Genomic DNA, 16797 nt, shown 5'->3' with positions numbered 1-16797 from the left:
TTTGCACAATGCACAACACAATTTTGATAACAAAATACTATCTTCAAAGCACTGACCACATTTGAATCCGTAAAGGTTGGAGCAAACGTGTGGACTATGAACCAGGGACTGGGAGCAAGCAGCTGTTCCCCAAGATGCACCTGGAAACCTGTGGTGGTCCTCTGTCCGGTATGAGGGCCATGGTGGAGCTGCAGACCAATCACATCGGGAAAGGCTGCGACCGTGAAACATACTCTGAAAAGTCTCTGCAAAAACTCTGCGGTGAGGACAAAGAAGTGAGAAAAAGTGAGGTCATGAAAATGCCGTGTTAAAGAAGCGAGGTGAGTGTCAGGCTTTGAGGGAGCAAAGAGGAGAAATAATAATGAGAAGTAAGGAAAAAAAATGTATTCAAAGAAGAAATTACTGTCAACCTCTCTTGGATATTAATGTGCCAGTTTCCAATGTTCCATTTTAATCCTGAGAGAATGACATTTTTTTATTCTAAATCGAGTTCCAAACGTCGTATCAAACTGTGACATGTTTTACTACTACCCATTGAGACTTTAGCACTGTAATAAACAGCACAAAAGCTAAGGAAATTTGTGTTTGATCGATTCTTTTTTTTGTAACTATGCTTCTTTTTGCCAATGCCAAACAGCTCCTTCTGCTATTGTTTGGTGTCGTTTATTGGATTGGATGATTGAAGTCTGAAGAAACAAGACATATTGGCAATTTAACAATCTATCCATTTAACAAACAGGGGCCTCAGAACCATACACAGCCCTCTCCCTCATGCTGAAAAATAACTTTGAAGAGGTTTTGTTTTTTGTTTTGTGCTCACTGATCATTTTCAACACTAAAATGTAATGTCAGTCACATTTAAGATAAGATAAGATAAGAATAGTCCTTTATTTGTCCCGCAGTGGGGAAATAAACATTGTTATAGCAGCAAAGACAGTAAAGATAAAGATAATAAATAATAAACATGCATTACCAAAAAAAGTACAATATATAAAGATAATAACACTAGACTAAAAAACAGTTAAAATAGAATGTAGAATGTACATAATAGACCGCTTATTTCTCTCTCTATTTTTGGAAGTGGGAACAGATTATTTTAAGAACCTTTTCTATATGCCACGTGTTACCCCAAATACATATACTTATTTATAGATATCCTTCATTAAACCAGATATCTGACATACACAGGCTACGCAGGGGCGTGAACTCACATACAGTGTTAGGAAGCAGCTCCTGTACAGGTTTATTTTCCGTGGAGGTGTTTTGACGGCGTCTTGTCTTATGATTGGCACATGCAGGTGCAGCATCTGGCAGCACTGACCTTCTCCCGGCCCCCAGCCTTTCCACGAACTGGACAGTGACTCTGCTGACCGACAGCGGACGAGACAGCGACCTGATCTACAGGTTTGACGGGCGCCAGGCTGCCAATGTTCCGGATCATGTGGTGCCCCAGAATCTAACAGACCAGTTCACCATAGCAACCTGGATGAAACATGGGCCCAGTCCAGGCCTCAGAGCTGAGAAGGAAACCTTACTGTGCAACTCTGACAAGACTGGTGAGGAAATGATGTCACTTCTGTTAACATGCACAACAACAACAACAACCAAATTTGTCATCAGTGTTTTGTTTGAACTTTAATTTTCCCATATTTAAGCAGCAATGTGCTTTTACTGTGAAAGTACTAAAACTTTTACTTTCACTTTAGGGCCCTTGCAATAAAATGTAAAACTTCTATACTTTGAGTTCCTTGCAAAGAGGACACGCAATAGACCAGGGCTCTCAAACCTCAAATTACTTGGGGGCCTCTGAGCATTTAGTCTGGTCACTAGGGGGCCGGTCAACTGAAAAAGAAAGAAAACGAAATGTGTTTTAGGGAAAAAAGCAACATTTCCATAAAAGTTAGTGATATCATCTTGAATACATAGATATGATTTCAAAATAAAAGTGTTTTGACATGGAATGATATCTAGTTCACAATCAAAAACTAATTTCTTGTGCAAAATGAATCTGGAGATGATAAAATAGAACATACAGGAAATTGATTAGGCGACCGCAAAGACCCCAGCGACAGACACTGCATGACCAATATCTCCTTAAAATAAGTATTTCTACATTTCTGAGTAGTGTACTTACATTAGCAATACGTTTAAAATCCATAGAAATCAGTATTTCTGTAAGAGACAAAGGATCATTTCATTTGTCACCTTTGTAAAGCTGCTGCTGTTTTTTTGGTTCAATATTTATATCAATTTTTCAAAATAAAAATGATAAAACAAAACTCACAGGGGTTAAGAATGGAATACCCTCACGATTCATATCTTCACAATATGTCGTGACACAGTATGTTTCCCAAGCACAGTCATATTTTCAGAGCCTCTTCTACTGTACATCACCATTTTTGATATATTCCCTAAAGTTCTCCCAAATACTGTAAAATTCAGAGATTTTCTCTCACGATACATACGTGTGTTTGTGCTGCAGCTGGGTTCAGTGTGACAGTTCTTACTGGTGTCAGGGGAAAAAAACCAAGTGTCCTCCTGGTGGATAAAATAACCTTGTGATTAATATCATGTACAACTGATATTGGATATCATCATATATTGTGATATGACATCTGTGATGTCTTGCCGTGGCTGAAAAGGACCAATATTGAGGCATTTAGTCAAGTATTATGATATGTATGATTGTATTATTCAGTCAATTGGAAATCATCTATCATTTATAAACAGTTAAACAAATATACACCAGATATCATCAGAAATTATGTAAAGTATGTAATAATAGGAAAATAGTACAGAAATGTATTTTCTAGGGTAGATAATCTCGTTGATTCTATAGTAAGTCAAAGTATTTACAGTGTATCATCGTCATCATCATTGTCCTGTGAGAAGCACAAACCTATAAAAGGAAAACAGCCTGTGTCCAGCTTATTTTGGGACATAGCCTAAAATGTTGGGACCTAAAAATGTCAACATAATATTATTTATAGGCCATATTGCTTCGTCCCATGGACTGTAGAACTCTATTTAACCATTGTGTAACCCGTGTTTGTCTCTGTGTTGCAGAGATGAACCGCCACCATTACTCTCTGTATGTGCACAACTGCCGCTTGGTGTTTCTGCTCAGGAGAGATTTCACTCTGGTCGACACTTTCAGACCTGCAGAGTTCCACTGGAAACTGGAGCAGGTGAGCGGTGTGGGTGTGTGTGTGTGTGTTCCAGGTATTACTCATGTTGCGGGGACCAAAATCTCTCCACGCAGTCACAGTATGGGGACAAAAAGCACGTCCCCATAAGGCCGAGGTCAGCGTTAGATCAAGGTTAGTTAGTTAGGGTTAGACCAGTAGTAATGGTTATGGTTTGAGTAGGTCTCCAGGAAATGAATCTAATGTAATGTCACGGAAACCAGACTCTGTCTGTCTGTCTGTCTGTCTGTCTGTCTGACCTGGTCTATGTCCAATTTGAGTGCGAACATAAATTCATGGTGATGTTCAGCAGTAGCTGGCAGGCCTGTCATTATTTGCATGGTGAAGGGAGAGGCACTGTCCTAATTAATGAAGGCCGTCCATCACTTAGTTTTTGCTTCCTGCGGGAGATAACAGGTTAGACTCAAAGTGGAAATTCTGTTTAGTTATGGGTAATTGCTCACCCAGCAGCATATCTCGATTACCTGTCATGCTTCTGGGAAGTTGTTGCACTAATTTGCGATGATGCTTACGCTGTTTTCAGTTTTGTAGAAAGCCCTTAAAATGAATACATGCCCTGTATGAGGATCCTTTAACTTAAAAATAGCTATGTATAATAATGTATTTTCTTCCAGCGAATCATGCCAACCCTAAATGTAAAAATTCAAACTCGATGTGTGACAGTGAAATGCCTTTAAAGATATCAAAGTGTGCGTCCAGACCAGCGACTGTGTTGTTGAAGGAGACATCAGTAAGATAAATGTTTGCACAGACAGAAGAAAATCTATATTCAAGGGGGAAAATCTTACTGATAAAAGAAATAAAATCATTAATGATAGTGATGATAATCTAATGAACTTGCTGGTACAGATTTCTCCCCTTTTTCAAAGTCTCCCCAGGTCACTTATACTAAAAAGTAGATGTAAATATAATCTAAATGTTTGCCCTTGGGATACAACAACATACATTATTTATCTGCCTCACGCTGACATTATTAGAAAATGCTTCACAGTTACTGCAAACTCTCACCAGCAGATGAGAGGAGATTTGTATTTGTGTTTTTTCCCTGTGTCTTGCTCATGCATAATGTGAGCGTGCATTTACATATGCGTCACCTGGTGCCGACGACTTTAACTTTGGAGTTTTATCTCATGTTTGCATGCAAAAATCACTCTGTGTTTTCTTGTCACTGTCTCGCTTGATGCTGATGTGTACCTTTCAGCCGGAGAGCTGTTTGTTGGGAGTCACAGGTACAACAAAATGGATTTTTTTTTTTTTTCATGTGTACTTTGCCCAAGCAGGAAGGTTTATTTATTCTGGGTTAAAGGTAGATTGAAAAGTGTTTTTCTCATTCCAGTGCCCTTCTCTCCTGAGGCCTTTAGAGGTTGTGTTTTCTTGGCAAACAACCCCGAGACAGTGTTGTATTTCTTTACTCGTTCGGCTTCTTTTCATTCTCTCATTGTCTTACTCTCATTCTCGGACTCTGTCACTCATTTTCTCCCACTCTCTCCCTAACAGCAGAAACTGGGAACCCCGTTTTGCTCCTTTAGTTGGATCTTATAGAGTCACAGAAGACACGAGCAGTGTAGGCGAAGAGAATTTGTTGAGTTCCTCATTAGTACAAATCACTTGTGAAGAGAAAATAGAGAATTGACATCACAGGAGTACAAATGTGCAGAGTAAGGCTGAGGATAATTGTACGGTGCCCCAGACATGGCATGGGGGGAAAAAGACTATAAATTGTGGCCACGAAATTGGTATAATGTGTGCACGAAATACTAATTAATTTTTTTATAATAATTCTGATGAATTACCTTGAGGGCTGAAGCTGCACGATGGACAGTGATAGTGTGATTGAGTTTTATTTTAGGTTGGGAATGAGTTACAAAGATGTTCTCAAAAGCCTTGGCATTGCAACGAATCATCATTACCGAAGTTAAGTAAAGTTAGAAAAGATATTCAGAGATTCAAACTTCCACGATCAATACCATTTAAACAAAAACTTTGTTGAAACACATGCAAGACATACTTGGACAACAAGCTACAACCCCATTTTTTATCAAAAATGAGTTGTCTTCCGAGGTGCAGAAACCACGTTGATCTCTATGGGCAGTCTTCAGTGAGACTGGAGGCCAGGGATCGTCTACAAAGTGCAACACCTGAAAAATATACTACACCATGATACAGCTTACTGCCATTCAACTCACCTCACACCTCACATGTTTCCTTTCGGATTATTCTGCACCACTCAGTGTGAAAAAATATGCTTTTATATAATTTATGTGACTATTTATCAGTAATAATTGTCAAATTGTGTCAATAACTTCACTATAATATATTGTAGTGTCATTAAACTGTAAATGTCACAGTGGTACTGTACATGGTACTACACCACGCAGTTTGAAAACATGCTTTTATATCATTTTTGTGAATATTTATTATTAATAAATAATAGTGCAGTGTCATCATTCTATTCAAAATATGTCTTCAAGCATGTTCTTCAACAATGTTTAGTTTAAATGTTGTTGATCGCGGCAGTTTCAATATGTGAATATCTTTCCATCTAACCTTACTTTAGTTTCAAGCGAGGGTGCGCTCCATTTGCTTTACCAGCTGTCCAAGTTGGTGACGGGAAACTCACAGATTAGTATTTCGTGCACATGTTATACCTATTTTGTGGCCACGAAATAAAGATTTTTTTTTCCCCTTGTCATGTCTGCGGCTCTGAATGATTGGAGCAATTTATAGCTCAATTTGCTCAAATACAGGAACGCTACCTGATCGGTTCATTCTGAACAGATTATCTGGCCAATTTATCCTGCAGTGTGAGAGTTCACAGACACAATCTCACAAGCACAAGTTTGAGCGGTCAAATGTTTATTGCGTCACAATACAAACGGTTTAGTTTTAGCGCCCATGCTCCTATCTAATCACTCCCCACAGATACGGTTACGTTGACTTATTGGGTCGTGATGCGCAAACATCTTAAAGCCTCAGTTGGAGCCTGGAGGTGGCCTAACAAGACAATGGATCTCTTTAAGAGTGGCAGCTAGAGAGAGACTGCCGTGGGCATGGACTGAATTGCTGCTCTTTTACAAAACAGTTTGTCCTTTGGGGGAAAAAAATCCTGCATTTAATTCATTCCTCAGAGGGTCAAACACTCTGAACGGATAGACTGGAATGCACCCCAAGGAGTGATAAAGTATTCTGACTGTGCCCTGGGTTATTCTGAGAAATAACAAACACGCAGACTGTGTACGTTTTTCAGAAATACGGCCAATGTTTCGGCGCATGTGACACGGGCATGTCACATGCCATCCCTGTCATAGTAGAAAATCAAGACTGCAGTTTAATACAAACATGAATAATGATTTTTTTTTTCTCTTTGTGTTTACATTGCTTTCCAAATATAAAAGCTACCCTTGTAAACACTTTACAGCTCTGAAGCAGTTTAGACTATAACAAAAAATTTTAAGTGTCACATAATGTGACACTTTGTGCACACTGAATCCCAAAATGATTTAAAAGAGAGGCTAGCACTGATTATGAAAGGTAGTTGATCCTATGTTAGATCACTCCAGTAGATAATAAACTTTTTTCTAGGGACATAAAATACCTGTGGAAATATATGTAAATATGCACAAATGCACACTGAATTCTAAAAGGATTTAGAAAAAAAAAGCCCAGCATTGATTGTTAAAAGTTGATTTTTTTTTATCCTATGCTATATCATTATTTTAAGGTATTAAACTTAGTAGTATTGTATTTATTCATTGTGATTCTTGGCAACAAACATATTTAGAGATATTTATATATCACAATAGATGATTTAAAAGATGATTTTAAAAAGTAAAATGTGAAGTCAGTACAAAAATAATTCCTCACAGCTGGTGTCTAATCATTTTAATGTCAGCCTTTATAAAATACAGTTTTAAACACACAATATGTAATTGTTGCTTATGTAGTCTCTCAATCAAACCAGTAACAAAAGAGCAATTTTTCATGTTCTTTGATTTTATTTCTTTATAAAAAAAAAGTATTTTTAAATAAATCACAACTAATTGTCTGGATCTGGATTTAATAAAAACACATATCGTTGAGTTTCTACCTCGGTGACGAACACCATTTTGAGCTTTTTCTTTTGAACCCACTGCTTTTATGTTAGTTTGTCAGATATTACATCTCTTTTAAATTATATTTGACTCCTTTGTTGTGCATTAATAACTAGAGCAGACATGGGCTAAACGAAGGATGTGAGCTGCTCTATTACTTAGTGCTTAGTAACGAGAAAAGGGTTTAAGTTTGAAAGAACAAATAGGAAAAAAAAAGTGACTATAGGCTGTCACAGCTGCTTCTTACTGTCCTTGTTCCTCCAGCACTTAGCAAGGACACTTACTTGGCTTCCTTGGCAACTCCATTTAGCTCTATTGATTTTGCTATTCTCACCCCGAGAGGGGAGCGGCAGACAAGGGTGAAGGAAAGGTGGCAAAGAGGGGGTGATGGAGAAGGAGGCTTCTATTTTCCGTGTCGATTGAACACTGTGAAGGAATGTCACTGCCAAGAACCTTGGTGTATGTGTAAACACACTCATGCAATAACAGCACATCCATTTCCCTCGCTCTTTCAGCCTGTGTTATGGACTCAAGGATGGATCGCCCCGCTTTACATGGACATTATTCACTCTCCCAGTCGGTACAATCCAGCTATCCAAAAGATATTTCCTCAGAATCCCACAAGTTCCTACACACTTCTCGTGTCTTTGCAAGCCAAAGATACCAGGAAAGTGTCAGGCACAGTCGTGAAGCGGAGGAGACACGACAAACACTGGAAAAAGGTTACGTAACGCAAAGAAGAATAAGAAGATAAAGTCATATTTTATTTCTTGCCCTTTTTTAATTTGAACGTGTTCCTGTGTTTTCCCGGCGTAGTAAGAAAATGATCAAGTGTTTACGTGTCATGGCATTGATCTCAATCCTTACAAATGTGCTGTTATTTACTCCCAGCAGGGCCTTTGTATAGAGCGAATAGGGGAAAAAATCTATTGAACAGAAGGTTGAGAGGTGTGGTTTTCTGAGGCTCGAGACTAAGAGGCAGTGCATGGTGGTGAATCATGTGTCTTGAGTCACAGGTAAAGTTTCTCCTGTTATGCATCACGAAACACCCGCAGACCTCTGCTGTTGATCCTTTATGTCTGACTCCGATTACAAGGACTGAATGTAGGAAACGCACAAATCCTCCCTCTCTGTTTGTTTGTCTTTGCAGCATCTACACTTATCTGCCTTATCGGCCTGCTGTTACCATGTTTGTTGTGCCACTGCTTGTTCCTCTCTGTCCTGTGTTGATTAGAAGACTCGCTTTGTCTCTCAGGAGATTAACTGGATGGTCTACCCCACCCCCCTCCCCCCTCTCTCTTTCTCTCTCGCTCTCTCGCTCTCTTCCTCTCTCTGTGTTTGTGTGTTCTTGCATCTTTGTGAGGACCACAAACCACAAAAAAAAACCATAGGACATTTTTGTTTGGTCCTCACGTTCTGTCACCAATGACAGGAGCTTTTTGAGGGTGCATTTTGGGGCTATGGTAAGAACTGGGTTTAGGTTAAAGGCCTGTACATGTTCTCTCTCCCAGCGCTGTGAGAAAAGAATGACGTCAGTATTTTCTTGCAGCTTGTTCTTGACGCATCATCTGGGCAGAACTGTCCGACAGTCTAACTATTGCGTGATTGGTCAGAAATTTGAAGTGGGCGTGGTTAATGCAGAGATGTTATCAGTCGTTCTGCCTTTGAGTTTCTTATGAAGTAAGAAATGTCCTGGTCAGAAATAACATTGTTCTTGTTCTTGCCACCTCGAGATGGACCCAGCTAACAATTTTTGGTTCAAAGAACCTTCTGGGAACGTTACCTTTTGGTTGTGTGAATGTTTCCTGAAGGTTCCCACCTATAGGTTCTCCTGTGGTTGATATAGAAAGTTTGGTTCGATTCCCAGAACGTTACTTTGTCACAACCTTTATGCAACCTTTAGAGAACAGTCTCTTTTGGTTCCCAGAACATTTCCCTAGCGTTACTTTTCTACAACCTTCATACAACCTTTAGAGAACGGTCCATAGGGTTAGGGTTAGGCATTTAGTTAGGGTAAGGGACTAGGAAATGTCCTCACTTTAAACCCATTTGCTTTTCATACCTCAGTGCTCAGAACGTTACAGTGCATTTAATTAAGCTTTTCATGTGGGGGAAAAAAAACTCATACTGTCAGATCTCAATAGTCAGATGGGGATTTAAAAAATAGAACCTTATGAAGTCGCACGTTTTTTGTTGTGTGAAAGACACATCTATGACTTGATTCTTTTTATAGCTGACATTGTGTTTACTCACTTTAAGAGTCAATATCAACTGAGTGAATGTCTATGTTTTATGATGAAAGACGAGTTGGCAGTGACGAAACCTTACTTTGGGACAGGAAAACAAAAGGAAGCGCAAAAAGAAAGCAAGAGCAGAGACACTGAACGTTGCCTTTATCGCAAACATGTAAATTCTACCTTCTCTTTTTCTAATGGCCTAATTTTAGTGTTTAGCTGCACTTTATCTCCTTAAAGCTCTTTCTGTCAGGTAGAGCTCATGGTCTGCCACTTATAGACCACTCAGCAAACATGCTGAGTGCACTAAACACACTACAAGTGTTCAGGCAGCATACTAATGTATTGACATTATTGCTCCTTCCATTTCTCCATTATTCCACTTTTTTGAGAGCATCTTTCCATTTGTCTCAGATCATCTCCTCCCTGTGCTGCAGAGTTATGCATCATGTCATGTACAGTAGCATATTAAGTTGTCTACAAGGCAGTGCATTGCATCTTACATTTAAGTTTGACCATCACAGAAATAATCTTGTTTTATAATGGAGCATCTCCCTGTTACTTTTCCTATAATTGTCATTCCCTACCACCGCACTGACAAATAACAGTCCGGCATCAATTATGCAGTGCCACAACAGTGACTGTGGAGAGGAGAGCTGCCAGGAATGTGAAACAGTTCCAAAGGAACGTAAAAGAAAAAGTAGAAGATAGGTGGATGTTAGGACACAGTGGTGCATGCGGTGGAGGGAGGGAGGGATGGGGAGTGAGGGGAGGGCCCAGCATGGGAGGGGGAGGTAGATAAAGTGCATCAAACAAAACAGATGAGAATGCAAGGACTGAGGGCAGTGATGCCTAAAACCAAAGCTCCAAATATACTGGAGAGGGAGCAAACAACTGGTAAGTTTGGAGGCAAAAACAGCAAAAAAAAATGAAATTGCCAGAATGAAAGGCATGTGCCATAATTGTCAAAACAAAACTAAGTGGCTCTATTTGTCATGTAAATGCTCTGTAATTATATAGAGCTTCTCTAGTCTTGATGACCACTCAAAGCTGCTTTTCACTACCGTTTTTGCCATTCACTCGACGTCTTTCATATCCATTCACATGCTTAACTTGGGGGGTTAAGTGTCTCGCCCCCTGGGGAACAGAGGCATGTAGACTGGGAATTGAACCCCTGAGATTCAAGTTGAAAGAGAATTTACTCATCCACCATTGCCCCGATTTGTATAGCCCAGATTCACTTAGGCATATAATAAATAACACACAGTGTACAGTGCAGTCCAATGGACTTTCTGCCCAGTATCTACATTCTTTATTTATTTTTTTAATCATTGCAATGTCTGTGTGTTTTATTGTGCAAAATAAGTGAAATCAAATCAACAAAAAACTCTATTGTACACAAGTATGACAATAATGATGGTATGTGATGATTTATTACAGTGCAGCACATTTGTTTAATAACTGAAGTTATTTTTAAGCTAAAACTGTGAAACAGCTTCTTTCTTGGCATAGAAGACAATGAATCGTGACAAGAGAGAGACACAAAGAGAGTGTGTGTGTGTGTGTGTGTGTGTGTGTGTGTGTGTGTGTGTGTGTGTGTGTGTGTGCGCGCGCGCGCATGTCCTGAGTAGGCTGTGTGGACCAATTGTCAAGCAAATCTATCTTTGTGAGGACATTTTGAACTAATGAGGAAATTTTGGCAGGTCCACACAACTGAAACAGGCTTTTTGAGGCTTAAGGTTAGGATTAGGTTAGGGTTTGGTTAATGGTTCGGTAAGGGCATTTAGTGGTGATGGCTTAGATGAGGATAAGGGGCTAGGGAATGTGTTATGTCTATGAGTGTCCACACAAAGAATGCAAAACCAGTGTATTTGTGCATGCGTGTGTGTGTGTGTGCGTGTGTGTGTGTGTGTACCGTCTGTGTTTAATCACATAATGTTTGTGACGCTTGATAAAGTCTGTGCTGCGCACAGGTCACCTGCGTTGGTGACTCATTTTGTAGCTTTAATGAACAGCTCACTGGATGGAAACCTCATTAGTTATATGTAATGCAAGAGAGCAAATGATCCAGGGATGAGGAGAGGAATGTGTTGCATCCATTTAATTGAAGGTAGAAACCCGGGGAACATTCACAGATGAACCGCAGGTTTTGGCTGCAATGACTAGGAGTAAATATCCTCTGGGAAACACTCCTACCCTCAGTAAGACCCTGAACATTTTTGAAGGCGAACATATTTTTGAGGCCGTACTATTTATGTGTCGGTGCAAGCCAGGGATGAACGCTTGGTATGATAACAACATTTCTTTAACCCTTTGCAGATCTGTGACAAGGAATGGCACTATTATGTGATCAACGTGGAGTTTCCTGCCGTGACATTATTTGTGGATGGCGTGACCTACGAGCCCTACCTGGTGACAGATGACTGGCCGATCCACGCCTCAAAGATTGATACACAGCTGACTGTGGGCGCCTGCTGGCAAGGTCAGTGTATGTGCATAATGCAGACTTTTTCCCAGGACATAAAAGAAGCCCAAATCTGACAGTAGTGGGATGCAATGGCTATTAGTTGGAATTGTTTCTAGCTATACTGTAACAGTTTTATGTTCAGCTCCAGACTATAGCATTTATTTATTTGGTTCTCATAAATTCAGGAAACTAGTTTCTCTGGGCCAATTTTCAGCATAATGGGCTGCATGACTACATGACTTCTGAACTTTTATTTGAAAAGAACTTTATTTTTTTGTTCTTTCTCATGCAATTGACTGCATATCATTGGATGCACAGTACTTACAGTAAAAGTCTCAGGGCACCTGCAGCTTTTTTGTTTTTATGTCCGTAAAATACTGTGATCGTCGGTTCTTGGAACGAAATGACGTGACTGAAAGTTGGTCATATGCATGTTTACTGAGCTCATGTCTTGAATAAACCTGTCGGGTTTATTTTACATATTCTGACATTGAAATAGTAGAACAAATGCAGGATTTACCAATAATATTACCCAGGGTTCCTCTTCAGCTTTAACAGTGGGGAAATCAGACTAAATACTTGACACTTTAATCTGTAGAAACTTTTGTATGTGTTCAAATACAGTGATTGAGAAATAATTATACTGTATGGTCATTATAGCGTTTGCTAAAACAACAAATCAAATAGTGGTCTAAGATTTGTGTGTACTGTATCAGCTTCAGTATTTTGGCTTATACCATATGACAAACATTTTGCTCGTCAAACTCAAAGTACTCTCTTCTCCATGTATTCATCCATCCATCTAGTTCTTCCACTTATCTGAGCTCATGTCTCAGTGTCAGGTTTTCAAAATTCATCTCCCCCACAACACTATCCAGCTCTTCTTAGGACTTGTTTGGAGTTCATAGGCCAGATCATGCATATTCCCCCTCCACTGAGTTCTAGGTTTCCTCCCAGTTGACTTTGCCTGTGAAACCTTCAGTGGAAGTTGCCAAGGATGCATCCTCATCATGTGATCAAACTTGCTCACTTTGAGTTCTTTCTGAGTTTACCTTAGATGTCCAGATGCTTCACTCTCCTATCCTAACGGCTAAATCCACTCACCATATGGACTTAGGTCATTCTGTCGGTCACTACTAACCATAGGTGAGGATCGGAACATACAGTAGATGGTCTGATTTACCAGCTCCCTCTTTACCACAGCAGCTTGGTATGACGCAAACACTCGTGCTGATGTCGGCCTGTAACATTTCCTGCTCTATTCTGCTCTCACAAGCCTGAGATACTGAAAGTTTTTTTTTTGGCAAAAACAACTCAGAACCCATACAATTCTCAGAGCAGACAATAATGTGTAAACATTTCAGAGCTCCATTGTGCCTTAAGGGGGGGGATTTGTTTGGCAGTTACAGTACAAAAACACAACAAACAAGGACACAGGACAACATAGACACACACACACAGCACGCCCAGACTTCACTCAAAGCATTCCCAGTCAAATGTCAAGTTTATAAGAACGGTCAATAAAGTACAACAAACCAAAAACAAATTCAGTTAAGACTTTGTGAATTGTGCAAATTGACAGCACTGATCGCACGTGGAGTTCAGGAAAAGTTGTATCTCGACAGGCAAGTGGAGCACCAGGAGGCAAAATAACACTCGTCGTCAAAACACCCTGCAGTTTAAATTTACTAAGAGGAACAGTGCAGCATGATGATGACATGTCGTAAGACATCGCATCAACAATGGAGCACAACATGTTCTTTTCAAATGACATTAAAAACACAAGCAGAGAGGGAGAAAGCAGGAGACTCATTGTTAAGATAAATAAAGAGAATTACCATTTATTCTTCAGGACTGTTTGGGCTGGGCTGGCTTGATTTTTCGAAAATAGGGATGCTCGAGCTGAGTGTCAGCTCCAGTGATGAGGAACGAGCTCAAGTTGGAATGAATTAAAGCCTCCCTGCTGCCATCTTTACGAGTCAAATAATTATACAAAATTGCTCTGCAGTTTGCATAAATAATGCTCATACCACTTGCCAGCATCATCAAAAAGCTTCACTCTTGATGGTATTTTGGTTGCCATTTAAAAATGTATTTTCATCATGCGCCTGATTGCAATTTTCTTTTTGTTGTCATCATTTTCTGTCTTGCTTCATCCCGCCTTCTCTTTCTGCTTCTTTCCATGAATATCTGATCATGAGAGAAAACCCTGAAGGAAGGATTAGCCAGAGTGAATGGAGGACAACTTTGCCAGCTATTACATCCCAATGAAGCCGCTTTAAGCTTCACTAAGCCGCAACTGATAACTTTGCAGGCCATTAGCGAGCAAGATTGTGTTTCACTCTCTCATTTCTCCATCCCCCCTTTTTACCCCCCCCTAACAATCAACAACATAATGATGAGACATGTAGAACCAGTGTGGTTTTCACCGTACTGCTTACCATGTAAATGATTTGGTATGTGTTTGGCAGCAGATTCCTGTAGCAGTAGGCTTAATTTTAATGAGGAAGTGTGTGCGTGTGTGTGTGTGTGTGTGTGTGTGTGTGTGTGTGCGTGCGTGTGTGTGTGTGTTTGCTACCTCATTTCATTTGTTTAACCAAAGAAGGAAGAATAGAGAGGATTATGTGGAGATTTTATATCGGAAATGAGTACATCAATCAAATCAATCAGTACACTTGACTTTATTTGCCGATGATGCAGAAGCACAATTGACGTCTTTGCAACAGTGACATCTGAAACGATACACAGTCTCCGAGTTAAGATTATTTGAAATGTTAACAGCGAAGCACCGTTGCACAATAGAAGAGCCAGGACCGTGTTCTTGACACAGTGTCTGAAAAGTTAAGAGCGAAAACAAGCTTAAACAGGTTCCAGTGGTGGGAGCACACTGGATGTCCTTGGGCTTTTCTCTCAAATTTAAACCTAAAATATTAAAATTAAAGCCTAAAGCCAGTTGCAAAATCTATGTGTGTATGTGTGTGTAAATCAGTGAGGTGAAACTTCGTGGCCTGAGCCTGAGAACTGAAGAGAACCGCGGCGAAATAACAAGAGCCAGTGTATTTAATAACAGTCCGTAACAACCTTATTAAAATATTTTTCACATTACAATTTCCCCACATTTTTTCTGCTTTAGCCTAAGGACTGAAAAGCGTAGATGTCTGAACACTTATTTGTATTATTATTATTATTTATTTATTTAACCACAAGTTTTAATACAATTATTGTTCAAATCAAGCCAATTAAAAGCTCTATTTAATCATTTAATACATTTAATAAATTAAATGTAACGCTGACTACTGCTTATATTCATGTTAATGTTCAGATGTGCTTATGAAACATCTGTTAGGCAACATGTGACTTGTGAATTACTGTTCTGCATATATATACTGTCAGACTTTGGGGAATTTATTTTATATTATATTTATTATAATTCATGTTTCTGGTTCTCTTTTTTAATCTTCTGTATAAATTATATGCACATATAGATTCAAGAATTTCAACTCTAAGAGGGAAAGAGAGGATGAGTATGAAGAGCAGTGTGCCCTCAGTTGCACCTACCTTTTCCTCAAAAACACAGTGCTAAAAATAAAGCAGAATAAGAATTTCAGTGCTTTACTTGGGTCCACAGTCTTGTTTTTTTGTGATTGTGCCACTTAAAAATACACAGTATCACAAAATGTTCATGTTCTTTGGTTTATGTTGTTAAATCCTTATGTTTTCCTCATTATGGCTCAAAACACATCATGGTGTTGTTAATTTCATCTGCACATTATGTTACTCAAACCACAGAAACGGACAAACGGACAAACGGCATTCTACCAGAGCCACGTCTCACGTATGTCATGTAGTGGCTACGTTAAAGTGCTACTTCAAAATGCACTCCCTTCATATTATTATTTGGTAACTGACAAAGTTTGACAGTGTGATAAGATGCACTGGTTTTAAAGCCGTAGATAAATTGTAATGTGGGAAAGTTTCATGGTATGACTTTTTGAGCCGGTGAGAATGTTTTTTTTTTATATTCACACCCCAAAATCCCAAGTTACATAACTGAAAACACAATGTTTTTATTATTATTAATGCAAAGTTGTCTTGTTATCCACTGGGTCCTGTAAGCTTTTTCTTTAACAGGTTCACGGTTGTTATTTTCAGCAGACTGGAAACAAGCTTGGACTGGAAACATACATAAAACATGTGTTGTCTTCTCTTCTCTTCTCTTCTCTTGTCTTGTCTTGTCTTGTCTTGTCTTGTCTTGTCTTGTCTTGTCTTGTCTTGTCTTGTCTTGTCTTGTCTTCTCTTCTCTTCTCTTCTCTTCTCTTCTCTTCTCTTCTCTTCTCTTCTCTTCCCTTCTTTTCTGTTCTCTTCATCCATTAGGTAGTGAGGTAGCAACACCAAGGTTCACTCAGTATTTCCATGGCAGCCTGTCAGGTCTGACAATCCGACCAGGCCGCATTGAAACCCAGAAGGTTATCTCCTGTTTGCAGGCCTGCAAAGAAGGACTTGATATCAACTCCCTTGAAAGCCTAGCTAAGGACATCAAGGTGTGTTGACAATGGAGATGAGGAAAACACACACATTTACACAGATACACACACACAGACTCCACTCTGAGGCTTTGATTGGTGGTGTTGTAACTGCTTTCCATCCGAGTGGTGTTGAAGAAGAATTTTGCGATAAAGTAAAGGCAGCTGTGTTCCGCTCTGTAACAATTACCCTTTGATTCCGATTATCTGAAGTGAGTGTGTGCAGTCAGTAGTTTGGACGTGGATCTCCTTGTTACTTTGAGGACACATTGTGTT

At 39.5% G+C, this 16797-nt stretch overlaps 1 protein-coding gene across 1 annotated transcript in view; it reads left to right on the top strand.

Annotated features, from left to right (window-relative positions):
• clstn2a (calsyntenin 2a) overlaps positions 1-16797 on the top strand; it is a 127631-nt gene that overhangs the window by 102582 nt on the left and 8252 nt on the right. Inside the window, exons 7-11 of the mRNA XM_058642363.1 lie at positions 76-261; positions 1299-1556; positions 3067-3188; positions 11851-12013; positions 16373-16539. Of these exons, the coding sequence (XP_058498346.1) occupies positions 76-261; positions 1299-1556; positions 3067-3188; positions 11851-12013; positions 16373-16539 (896 nt within the window). The remainder of the gene's footprint in view (positions 1-75; positions 262-1298; positions 1557-3066; positions 3189-11850; positions 12014-16372; positions 16540-16797) is intronic.

The sequence above is a fragment of the Solea solea genome, chromosome 1 (assembly GCF_958295425.1).
Source record: "Solea solea chromosome 1, fSolSol10.1, whole genome shotgun sequence".
Taxonomy (NCBI): Eukaryota; Metazoa; Chordata; class Actinopteri; order Pleuronectiformes; family Soleidae; genus Solea; species Solea solea.
The sequence above is the reverse complement of the archived record's forward strand: the minus strand, read 5'-3'. Positions and strand labels throughout refer to the sequence as shown.